Source organism: Bison bison, unplaced genomic scaffold (genome assembly GCF_000754665.1).
Source record: "Bison bison bison isolate TAMUID 2011002044 unplaced genomic scaffold, Bison_UMD1.0 scf7180017864518, whole genome shotgun sequence".
Taxonomy (NCBI): Eukaryota; Metazoa; Chordata; class Mammalia; order Artiodactyla; family Bovidae; genus Bison; species Bison bison.
This window is the reverse complement of record NW_011495071.1, coordinates 18,065,221-18,078,261: the sequence shown is the minus strand read 5'-3', so window position 1 is coordinate 18,078,261 and position 13,041 is coordinate 18,065,221. Positions and strand designations below refer to the sequence as shown.

Here is a 13,041-nt window from a genome sequence, read left to right as displayed (position 1 = left end):
AGTTGGATATTGTTGTTGTTGTTTTCTTTTTTAAATTTTATTTACTTTTGGCTCAGTAGTTGTGGTGCACAGGCCCATCTGCTTCGCCACATATGGGATCTTCCCAGACCAGGGACTGAACCCAAGGTCCCTGCATTGGCAGGAACACTCCCAACCACTGGACCACCAGGGAAGTCCTTTGGACGTTGTTCTTGTGCTCAAAAAGTTCACTGTAGTATGGGAAAAAAATACTCCACTAACAGCTCTATACCACTTACTCCTGTATCTCTCCTACCTGAGTAGTCTTGTGCCATCACCCCAATTCTTCAACCTCATTAAATCTTGGATGTTCTTTGGGATTCCATCTTCATCTGCTAGGTCCAGGAAGACAGCAGACAAAGAAAGAAGAATCAAACCCTTGAAAACACCATGTTTTACACACAACATATACTGAATCAAAAATCCGGAAGTCATCCTTGACCTCTCCTTTCCTACCATCAAATCTAACTTTAAATTCTTCTTTTGACTCCTTCTTTCTCTTATGAATCATAAGGCTGTTGCCTTCATTTAAATCTTTAACATCTATCAATAAACCTCTTAGTTGACTTCTTTATCTCATTCAATTCCACATTTGCTCTGCTGTAATCACAATTATCTTTCTAAAAACTTTAAATGGCTCTTTATTTCCTGATCTAAATTCTTTACCATAAAAAGTTCTTTAAAATCTGACATTTGCATCCCCAATGTCTACTTCATATTAGGCAAAATAAAGATCTTGTTGGGATCTTGTAATCATCAAAAAATAATTACTAGGTTATTGGAAACAAATAGACAAAACAAATAGACAAAATGTAACAATTCGTTACTATTTTTAGGTATGACAGAAATAATGTAAACTCTAAATAATCTAGAAATAAACTGTACAGAGGATGGATCAACTGGGCCTATTGGTGAAGACATGCATTCAGGACACTGCCAAAAGTCAATTGTGGAAAAAAGTGATTCAATTGCTTCTCCTCTTGGATATTACTATCTTTAAAAAAAAAGGTTGTGGAGGGAACCAGAATCTTTACAACTACAGTATCATAAGTACTCCCTGGACACCACTTCCAGGCATTACTTGATGGCAATGACCCAGAGAAGAGTTTTTAAAAAAAAAATCATGATAGTATATGGATAGAATTTATTCTGTCCTTACCATTATCAATGTGCTAGGAAGTTTATATACTTTCTCCTATTTAAAGCTCAAAACAACCCAATATTACTACCCTGTTTCATAGGTGAGGAAACGTTAGGGCTAAGATGTGAATCCCAGCCTAACTGAAAGCCCATGTTCTTTCCAACATAATAAGCGAAGTACACAGAAGTTCATATATTTGCTCCTTATTGCTAACAGATGTAGCTTTTTAACGGCAGCCATCTTGTGGCTTTTCCCAAACTACTGAGATCTCACTCTAAATAGGGCACTACACAAGAGCTTTTCTGTTAAGTGAAATTGTTTTTATCTCTCAAATTTTGCAAACAAAGTAATTCAAGTGAGGTGTTTATTAGAGAGGAAGACCTTATAGAGAAAGAAACCAGTGAAGAGAACAAATCACACCGTGATACCAGGGGCAGTTACCAAGGACTGTCTTCAGCTGCACAGAAAGGCAAATATCCAGAGGTATAGTGGGAAAGACTGACCAAAAGGCAGTCAAGAAGGCACCTGAGCTAGTAAAATGTCCTAAGGTAACCTTTCCTATGGTGGAAAAGATCAAAAGCAGTGATACCCCACAGGGCAAATGAGTCATTTGAGACTGGCAGACTGAAAGAGCAAACACCTAAACACTGACATATTCAGAGGGGTCTGGAAGTAGGAACAATTTCGGAAGGGCCAGAAACTTGAGGGATCATTTGATTAGATTCCCTCTTATAGGCATAAAAGAGAGACTGTACCATCTTAAAGGCACAAAATACATAATATAGATGTAACTGTGAAAGAAAAAGAACAGGTGGAAAAACTTTTAAAAGAAAAGGAAACAGAGGGATGAAAAGGAACTTCCTGTAAACACAGCTGAGAGAAATGATCATGTAAGTCTCCTGCAAATAATTATTTAAACCTGGATAAAATTTTAATTGTTTTAAAGCATCTTTTGGAAAGTGTCCCAAAATACACAGTAGAAAAAGAAGAGTTTACTCATGAAAAACTCCAACTAGAAGGGAACAGAATCATGAGATCAACTTTTAGTTTTTCTATTGAGGGCCCTTCCTATTTGCCAACAGATAAGGTGAAAGGGAAAGGGAAGTCGCTCAGTCGTGTCCAACTCTTCGTGACCCCATGGACTGCAGCCTACCAGGCTCCTCCGTCCATGGGATTTTCCAGGCAAGAGTACTGGAGTGGGGTGCCATCGCCTTCTCCAATAAGGTGAAGGCAGTCACAAAGCTCAAAGTGGTAGACAAAATAGTTCAGGGCTCGAAGTGCAGCTAGAAATTTAAGGTAGACTTACCAGGAATGGAAGAACCACAAGAGCATAAAAATCTGAGCATAAACTCTGCTCAGTTAAATTACACATGAATGGGAGGGTGGGGAGGAGACCCCAGGTAGTCTCTACGGTAGACCACAGAAGAACTGAAAGCTGCATGGCTTAAGATCTATATAAGTTTGATGCTTTTTAACCAAATGCATTCCCCAACCATACACAGCCCAAGCAGCAGGAAAGCTGAAGCCCTTACTGGCTTGGAGGTGTCAGAGGACAGAGATTACTACTGGCAGACAAAATAGGTATTAGGAGGAAATCCCCAGAAGTAGGGAACCACAGGGCAGGTGAGCTCCAAAATTTGACTATAAACTCTGCCCAAATTTTTGGCTGACCACCAAATTACACAGGTACAGAGAACCCTACCTTACCCTACTCCCCAGGAGACCAAACTGAAAAAACAAGTAGTTGAAAGAAAAGAACTGAGCACAGGTATCAGCTGCCTCACACAATGTGAGCTTCCCCAACGGTTCATCCGTAAAGAGTCTGCCTGCAGTGCAGGAGACATGGGTTCAGTCCCTGGGTTAGGAAGATCCCCTGGAGAAGGAAATGGAAACCCACACTCCAGTATTCTTGCCTGGAGAATCCAATGGACAGAGGAGCCTGGTGGGCTACAGTCCATGGGGTCACAAACAGTCAGGACACGACTGAGCCACTAACACTTTCCCTTTCACACTGCGTAGGAAACTAAGTTTGCAGATTGAGTCCAGGCAAGTTAATGGTCCGCTAGAACCAAAACACCCAACAATTTTCACAAAACACCAAAAATTTCAACCCAAAATTATGAGATTCAAAGAAACAAGACAGTAAAAAGGCAGTCAATAGAAACTGACTCCAAGTGTGTCTGAGGCTGGAGATAGTTGGGCCCCAGAGTAGGCATTTACAACTGACCTCTTGTTTACATTTCTAAGGGCAAGAGAAAGAAGGGCTTCAGGCTGGACACATACAACTAGCCTCCTGTTTACATTTTCTGAGACAGGAGACAGGTGGGCTCCAAGTTAGGCATTTATAATCAGCCTCCTGTTTGCCCTCCGAAATGAAAGCAACAACAGAAACAGGGTAAATAGCCAGGCTTTGTCTCCTGTGGATGACGCAAGATAACAATCATGGCAGGAATACAGAGGGCCTAAACCTTGTTTGAGTAAAGGATCAAAATGCCATATACTTCTGGAACACTCTTGGGTAAGGGAGACACTGCACATGCAGAAAGGCTCCTTGGGGGTCAAAAAGCGGGGAGGGGGCACCACCCCATAAAATCTATAATATGTGATGCTAAGACTGTCCCATAGGCCTTTGGGCTAAAATTCATTTGGAAAAAAGTTACACGCGCGCATGGGGCAAAGGCAGGTGTGAAAAAAGAAACCAGATAATTGGCCAAAGGCAAAGACCCAGAAGAATTGCCCTATATAAATGATGTAACCTCCTCTGTACTGCACTCATTAGGAAAGCCGGGCACACTTTTTCTTTCCGGATGTGTCTCTCTGCCTTGTTTCTATCTTAACAGTTTCTGTGTGCTCTGCCATTTGTTGTTATGCTGTGTTTCTAATAATAAACTTTGTACCTGCAATTATGGTTTTGGCCTCTGTGAGAAATGTATTTTTCACTGGGAGCAAGAGCCAGGGAAAAATAGTTTCTAGCCTCTAGCCCTTGCGGGTGTGGTGGCTAGGACTCCTGGTTTTTATCCAGGCTACCCAGGTTCAATTTCTGGCCAGGAAATTAAGATCTTACTTCATGCCACTGCTCACTGCTGCCTCTCCAAGATCAGGTCTAGATGTAGGATTTAGCAAATAAAGAGTTTTCAAAGCATATATTATAAATAAATTTAAACAATTTAAGGAAAGTATATTCAAAGTACAGAATAAGAAAATGGCCTTGAGTGGCAGAAAGGTAAGCTTAATAGAGAAGTGAAAACAAAAAAGAAAAAAAAAAATTCAGCTCTAGCTGAAAAGAACTAAAATGAAAAAATCTAACAGATGGACACAACAGCAGATGGAACTACAAAAAATTCAGGTAACCTGAAAACAGAGCATCAGAAGTCACTCCACCCACAGAATAGAAAGATTAAATAAAAACAGCTCTGCAAACACAGATGAGACAGCATCTAATGATATAGCACAGAAGTAACTGGAGTCTCTACTAAGATACTCAACAAAATGGAATCTCAAAAGCACTATGGTAAGTGAAAAAAGCAAGACTTACAGCTTCTATACCATATGATTTCATTTATATAACACAGAAAGACAAAACTGTAGGGATTACAGATAAAACAGCCCGAGGTTAGAGTTGAGGGAACTACAGAGGGATAGCACAAAGTAATTCTGGGGGTGATGGAACTATTCTGTATCTGAATTGTGGTGGTGGCAGTTACACAATTGTATGCCTTTGTCAAAACTCCTAAGAACTGCACACCAGAATTTTATTGTATGTAAATTTAAAAAGAAAAAAACAGCAGGAGAGATGTTTAACTAATGTAAGTATCAAATATATTAGCATGACATAATTAAGCTGCTTTCTGATCAAAACCCCCACATCATACTGCCTCTCTTACCATCCTCCCACTGCCATGGAAGACACATACAAATTTTCGATCATAAACACTGGTGAGAATTTTTCTACTTGTGCCACAATAATAAATGACTTACAGAAAAGGTTTTAGAATCAGATAAAACTAAGTTATATGACTTGGTACCAGCTTCTTAACCTCTAAGACCTCAACTTCTTTAAATGTGAAATGATGAAAATACAATTGTCATTACTATCATTTTATCTTTTACTAACGTAACTGCCAATCAAATTATTATAAAGAATAAATGAGACAGGACATCTTATATAGTAACACAGTCCTGGGTACCTTGCTGAATTTCTCTTGTAGACTACCTATTACAAATTTTGCATAATATTTCATTAGTTCATTCATGACTTTCTATTTGCCTTTTGAGATCACTGGAAACGAGAATTCCCAGACAGCTGCTAAGCATTTATTGAGCATCTGTAATGTGCTAGATGGTTGGAATAAAAAGAGGAATATGATATCATAGTTGGTAACAGTTTAGGAGCTAAATCAAAACCTTACATTGTTCCTATAGTAACTATGATGTAAAACAAATATTTCACTCTTAGCTTAAAAAAGCACATTGCAATCTCTGGAAGAATAGACCAATTACCCTAGTTTCTAACCTCTGTGAAAACTCCTTCAGTTATTTTTAATCAGAATATTCTTGCTGTATCCAAGAAGCTTAAAATTTTTTAATTTTTTCTCTCAATGAGATGTAACAGCCTCCTTGCTACATAACAAATTATCACAAATCCAGTGGCTTACAACACCATCTTAGCTTCTGTGGATTAGGAATCCAGTATAGTTTAGCGGGGTCTCCTACAAGGCTACAACCCAAGGTGTCAACTATAACTAAATTTTCATTAGGAGGTTCAACGGGGGAATGATCCACTTCCAAGGTTACTGAGATTGTAACAAATTGATTTCCTTATGGCATGAAGATTCAAAGCCAGTGATGCAGAGATAGGAAGTCTGCTAGTAAAATGGAGTCTTATGTAACAATTAGGGAAGTAACTTTACATTCAGTTCAGTCTCTCAGTCACCTCCAACTCTTTGCAAACCCAGGGACTGCAGCACACCAGGCTTCCCTGTCCATCACCAACTCCCAGAGCTTACTCAAACTCATGTCCATTGAGTCAGTGATTAGATTACCTTTAGCATATTCTTTTGGTTCAGTTCAGTTCAGTTCAGCCACTCAGTCATGTATGACTCTCTGCGACCCCATGAGCCGCAGCACACCAGGCCTCCCTGTCTATGACCAACTCCCAGAGTTCACCCAAACTCACGTCCATTGAGTCGGTGATGCCATCCAGCCATCTCATCCTCTGTCATCCCCTTCTCCTCCTGCCCCCAATCCCTCCCAGCATCAGAGTCTTTTCCAATGAGTCAAACTCTTCGCATGAGGTGGCCAAAGTACTGGAGTTTCAGCTTTAGCATCATTCCTTCCAGAGAACACCCAGGACTGATCTCCTTTAGAATGAATGGACTGGTTGGGTCTCCTTGCAGTCCAAGGGACTCTCAAGAGTCTTCTCCAACAGCACAGTTCAAATTCATCAATTCTTCGGTGCTCAGCTTTCTTCACAGTCCAACTCTCACATCCATACATGACCACAGGAAAAACCATAGCCTTGACTAGACGGACCTTTGTTGGCAAAGTAATGTCTCTGGTTTTTAATATATTGTCTAGGTTGGTCATAACTTTCCTTCCAAGGAGTAAGCATCTTTTAATTTCATGGCTGCAATCACCATCTGCAGTGATTTTGGAGCCCCCAAAAATAAAGTCTGACACTGTTTCCACTGTTTCCCCATCTATTCTGCTCTCTCTTTAGGGAAGGGGATTATACAAAGGCACAAACACCAGGAGACAGGGCTCATGGAACTACCTTAGGGTCTGTCACCATATTGTCCAACACATTCTACCTTAATATAACACTAAAAGTGTGCTCAGCCCTTGTTCTAATTACACATGTGTGTGTGCAAAGTTGTGTCCAACTCTTCGTGACCTCCAGGGAATTTTCCAGGCAAGAATACTGGAGTGGCTTGCCAATGCCCATGCCAAGGGATGTTCCAAACCCAGGGATTGAACCCATGTCTCTGGAGCCTCCTGCAATGGCAAGCAGATTCTTTACCACTGAGCCACCTGGGAAGCCCTCTAATTATACATACCTACCACTTTTGGCTGTGACAAATAGTGCTGTGAGGTCAAGGAGATAAAAGAAATGTATGTGCTTTGTCTGTACGTGTGTTAGTATAGTGCTAACTATAATACTTTTCAGTCCTGAATATTCATTGGAAGGACTAATGCTGAAGCTGAAACTCCAATACTCTGGCTACCTGATGCAAAGAACTGACTCACTGGAAAAGACCATGATGCTGGGACTGATTGAAGGCAGGAGGAGAAGGTGACAACAGAGGATGAGATGGTTGGATGGCATCACCAACGTGATGGACATGAGTTTGAGCAAGCTCCAGGAGTGGGTGATGGACAGGGAGGCCTGGCGTGCTGCAGTCCATGGGGTCACAAAGAGTTGGACACAACTGAGCAACTGAACTGACTGAACTATAATATCACTATACTAACACAAAACACATTTTTTTATCTCCTTGACTTCACAGCATTATTTATCATAACAAAAACCTAGAATTGATCTAAATGTCCATCAGAAATGAACTAGTTAAAAATCTGCACAATATCATGAAGCCAGTAAAAATGAGATAGGTACTGATAAGAAAAATACTCCAAGATATAATGGTATACTAAAAGGCACAGAACAGTGCTTCCCTGGTGGCTCAGTGGTAAAGAATCCATCTGCAGTTATAAAGGACACGGGTTCAATCCGTGGACCCCATGGTCCAGGAAGATTCCACATGCCACGGGACAACTAAGCCAGTGCACCACGACTATTGAGCCTGTACTCTATAGAGTCCATGAGCCATAATTACTGAGCTCAAGTGTCCTAGAGCCCATGTTCTGCAACAAGAGAAACCACTGGAATAAGAAGTCCATGCAGCACAACTAGAGAAAGCCCACGTGCAACAATGAAGACCCAACGTAGTCATAAATAAAATAAATCTTTAAAAAAGTCCTTTTAAAAATAAATAAAATAAAAAGCATGGTACAGCTACATATTGTGTACTCCAATACAGCCTTAAAATATGTATACAAACACTCACTCATGTTTTTATATTTTTTAAATGTCTAGCAGTATCACATAAAACTTATGATCAGTTGCCTCTGAGGAAAGGAGAAGTGAGACTTAGTGACTCGCATGGTAGAGATCTGTCTGCAATGCAGGAGACCCAGGTTTAATCCCTGGGTCGGGATGTTCCCTGGAAAAGGAAATGGCTACCCATTCCAGTATTCCTGGAGAATTCCATGGACAGAGGGGCCTGACAGGCTACGCTTCATGGGGTCACAAAGAGTCAGACACGACTGAGCAACTAACACTTTGCTTTTCATTGTACTTCTTAACACTATTTGACAATACCACACATTGTTTTCAAAACTGGGGAAGCGGGGATTAAGTATTTGGAGATGGCTTTGTTACAGAAATTTTCTTGTTTAATTTTACTGTTTCCTTATAATTCTGTTTTTGTTTCTGACTGCTTAAAAATGGTTGATACATATTGCAGGGGAGGAAAAATCTTTTTCCCCTACCCTTCCTAAGTTTTCTGGGAGCCCTGTAACAAGACAAATTAACAAGAGAAAAGCATACAAATTTATTTAATATAAGTTTTACTGGGTTGGCCAGAAGGTTCATCTGTTTTTTTTCTGTATGATCTTACAAAAAACCCAAACAAACTTTTTGGCCAACCCAATACTTGACACTGAAGCCTTCATAAGGAAATGAACACCTGGAGAAACAATTAAACCTGAGTGTTCTCATGTCAAGTTTAATGAAAAGCAGAAAATCGTGGAAAGATACAACAGGACAAAGAGGATGAGCTGAGTACAGTGAACTTACTAGTATTAGCTGTTGTTCAGATTTCTATGTTCCTTCACCTTTGGAGCTAAAGATGCTCCTTTCCTCTGGGCATAGGCAAGAAACTTCTCATAAGGACTTTATAACCTGCTTTAGAGGCAGGTCGGAAAGCTCCTCCAGCATATGCTGTTGTTCTAATTCCTTCTGCTTAAAATATTCCACATATAAAGGTTCCATACTTTGGGGTAGTATGTTCTAAACCCCATCATTATGCATTGGTAGAATATATTTCTGCCACGTCTTCCCTTAAACTGTAAGACTCCTTGAAGGCAAGAACAAAGTATGACTCATATTTGTGTTCCCACAGCTTAGTACATGTTGTATGTAAGCTTTTACAAAATATTTTAATGAATAAAATTGAGATAAAAGGAAACTAAAGGGCTTTTCATTTAACACAATCCACTACTATGAAGATTTACAGGGAGTCTTTAACTTAGTTTGGGCTTCCCTGAGAGCTCAGTTGGTAAATAATCCGCCTGCAATGCAGGAGACCCCGGTCTGATTCCTGGGTCGGGAAGATCTGCTGGGGAAGGAATAGGCTACAATATTCTTGGGCTCTGGAGAAGGAAATGACAACCCACTCTAGTATCCTTGCCTGGAAAATCTCATGGACTGAGGACGGAGGAGCCTGGTGGGCTGCAGTCCATTGGGTCACAAAGAGTCGGGCACAACTGAGTGACTAACACTTACTTACTTATTCCTGGGCTTCCCTTGTGGCTCAGCTGGTAAAGAATCCGCCTGCAATGCGGGAGACCTGGGTTCAATCCCTGGGTTAGGAAGATCCCCTGGAGAAGGGGAAGGCTACCCACTCCAGTATTCTGGCCTGGAGAATTCCATGGACTGTATGGAATTCCATGGGGTCGCAAAGAGTCAGACATGACTGAGTGACTTTCACTTTAACTTAGTTTAACTTAGTTGCTTATCTTTGAAAAGAATTGTATTGTACAATCATACCCACCAATCATGCAAATCATACCCACCACTCTTGCCAATTTTACCCTCAAATGAGCAAAAACTACCTGATGCCAATACTCACTTTTAGGAACTATACACTAAGAAAGTGGTGTTAGAGGACGGAACATAACAAACATTCCTGTAAACATTTTTAAAGATATTATTAAATGACCCCTAATATTCCCCAAATGATTCCTCAAAGCTGCCTGTCTAAATCTTACAGAAGCACTTTCAATTGTCAAGACTTGCATTCTTTTTTAATTTGATACAATTAAAATAAAGCAACTAAATAAAACTGAGAATTTTATTTGGGTACTTTTACACTAGATTATATCTGACTAAATTTTATGTAAATAGTTTCAGGACATCAAATTCAATTGACTTATGTTTTCATTCAAAATCTATTCATTGAGTACTCAGTATCTTTCCTGGCATTTGCTAACCGCTAGGGATACCCTAACAAACAGATTTAATAAAATTGCATGAATTTTCCATTAAAAGTAGGGTACTTTGTCTATTTGAAAGACTTCTTTATCAAATCCACCAAAATGTAAGACTTCCAAAGTCAGCTCATATTCACTCCTTGAACTTCCAGAGGGGACCTGCAGATTAAAATCTCTGAGTTAATTGATTTTATCACTTTTATAGAATTTCTATTGAAATTTTGCTAATTTCTTGTTTAAGACATTAACACTTCAAGAACCATTTATTATCCCATCTTTAACAGCTCAATCAATGGTTGAAAAATCTTTCTCTTATTAACATTATAATGAACTAGATGCTGTTTACAGTGCTAAATTCTTAAAACTCACTGAAAGGCATATATGATTTTTTTTTAATTTTCTAAAAAAAGTATCAATGTTTTATTTTCTATGTGTATGTCCCTATTTTTCCTTTTCTTCTATGACTAAATAGCATTGCCTTCAAAACCAGAAACATCTCAGTTGAAGCAAATCACCTTGACATAAAATTTAATATAGGCAAATCTCCAATAAGCTGATGAAGTGCCTAAATCAAAAGAGATTATATTCAACTCCTTAAGAACCCTTTAAACAAAAGCAGACTCCAGCAATGTTCTATTTTTTCCTCCATGATCCTTTAAACAAAGTCAAACTTTTAAACAAGGTCTTCTTTTTCCCCTCTGAGAAGTTTTAAAAATAAGTTACATGATATTTTTCATATAACTTTTACTATGCTGTTGCATTTTGACCCATTCATTATCCCATTACCTTCCATTCCTTTCAGATGTTTGCTTATTTAACTGCCCTCAATTGAACAAGACAGAAAAGGCCTTAAGCATGATTCAAGCTCTCGACTGCAGTGTTGCCCAACAGAACTTTGTGTGATAATGAAAATGTTCTGTCTGCACTGTCCAAAAAGTAGCCACTAGCCACATGTGGCTATAAAACACTTGAAATGTACAACCAATGAAATTAACTTTAATTTCATTTTAATTCATTTAAATTTGAATAGCAATATGTGGCTGAGCTAAGAACCAAAGAATTGATGCTTTTGAACTGTGGTGTTGGAGAAGACTCTTGAGAGTCCCTTGGACTGCAAGGAGATCCAACCAGTCAATCCTAAAGGAAATCAGTCCTGAATATTCATTGGAAGGACTGATGCTGAAGCTGAAACTCCAATACTTTGGCCACCTGGTGCAAAGAACTGACTCACTGGAAGACTGATGCTGGGAAAGACTGAAGGCAGGAGGAGAAGGGGAAGACAGAGGATGAGATGGTTGGATGGCATCACCGACTCAATGGACATGAGTTTGAATAAGCTCCAGGAGTTGGTGATGGACAGGGAAGCCTGGCGTGCTGCAGTCCATGGGGTCACAAACAGTTGGACATGAATGAGCAACTGAACTAAACTAATGTGGCTGTAACTACCATCTATGCTAGAATAATAAGCAATGACCAGTAAGTACCAGAATGGGTTCCTGAATAATATGATCAGTTATGCACCTGAAATACTTCCTTAGGTATCTGAGCTTTAAAATTTACTTTTAATGTAGTCAACAGAGATGATTTTTAAAATGTCATGCCATTTTTCTCTATAGTATATTCTCTTTACCCTTTTCTCTACTCTTCCATCTGGCATTCACATTACAGAAAATAGAGGAGATGGCCAAGATGATGGAGTAAGAAGACCTTGAACTCATCTCCATCCACAGACACATCAAAACTACTATTTACAGAGAACTATCTAAAGGAACAACTTGAAGATTAGATTGCTGCAGGAAACTTGCTGCAGAAAAGATTTTCCTCAGCTAAAGACATAAAGGAACCACATGAGAAAGGTAGGAAGGGTGGAAACACTGTATTGTCAGGACCCTCATCACTTGCTTAGCAACCCACAAATAGGAAAAATATCACAACTGGTCATCCCCAAGGAAAAGGGTTCAAGCCCCACATCAGGCTTCCCAGTCCATGGGGTCGTGCACCAGGAAACAAGTCCCCAGAATGTCTAGCTTTGAAAACAGGAAAGCTTATGTTTGGGAGCCTGAGAGGCGGGGAGGGGGCGTTAGGAAACTGAGATTCTGCTCTTCAAGGGAGCACACAAAATCTCAACATGCTCCAAGTCCCAAGCAGAGGCAACAGTGTGAAAGGAACTTGGACAAGACCCATTTGCTGATCTTAGTGAGCCTCCCAGAGAGACAGGAGGCAAATGGGACACTCCTTGGGGGAGAAAATGATGGCAACAGCCATTTGGGGGAGCTTGTCCTACCATGCTAATGCTAGTATGGGCAATCTCCATTCTGGAATGTTCCCTCTAGTCTATTAGTGCCAGGGACCCAATACAACCCTCCAATGAGCCAGCAGCAGCCCTGTGCCCACTAGGCCCTGCAAAGAGCCATACAAGAAGCCTATTCTGCCCTCCAGGAAGCTTGCAGTCACCACATAAGGCACAGCTAACTGGACAGAGGACAGTACTGCCTAGGAGCACATTCACAGTACTCAGCCCCAGAACAATATAACGGTTCACGCAACTCACATAAAAGGCACCTTTAGAGCACACAGCTCTGGTAACCAGAGTGGAGTGTGCTGCTGGACCC

The 13,041-nt window shown here is 40.1% G+C and overlaps 1 protein-coding gene across 5 annotated transcripts in view; it reads right to left on the bottom strand.

Annotated features, from left to right (window-relative positions):
- The window catches only part of BTBD10 (BTB (POZ) domain containing 10), a 76,246-nt gene that overhangs the window by 54,243 nt on the left and 8,962 nt on the right, over positions 1-13,041 (bottom strand). Inside the window, exon 2 of one of the 5 annotated variants that reach the window (XM_010830600.1) lies at positions 275-353. The exons of 2 other annotated variants lie outside the window; for them this stretch is intronic. In XM_010830600.1, coding sequence (XP_010828902.1) covers positions 275-315 — 41 coding nt within the window. In that variant the 5' untranslated portion in view covers positions 316-353. Of the gene's footprint in view, positions 1-274; positions 356-13,041 lie in introns of those variants that run through there. 2 more of the 5 variants (XM_010830599.1, XM_010830597.1) reach the window with 2 other exon arrangements.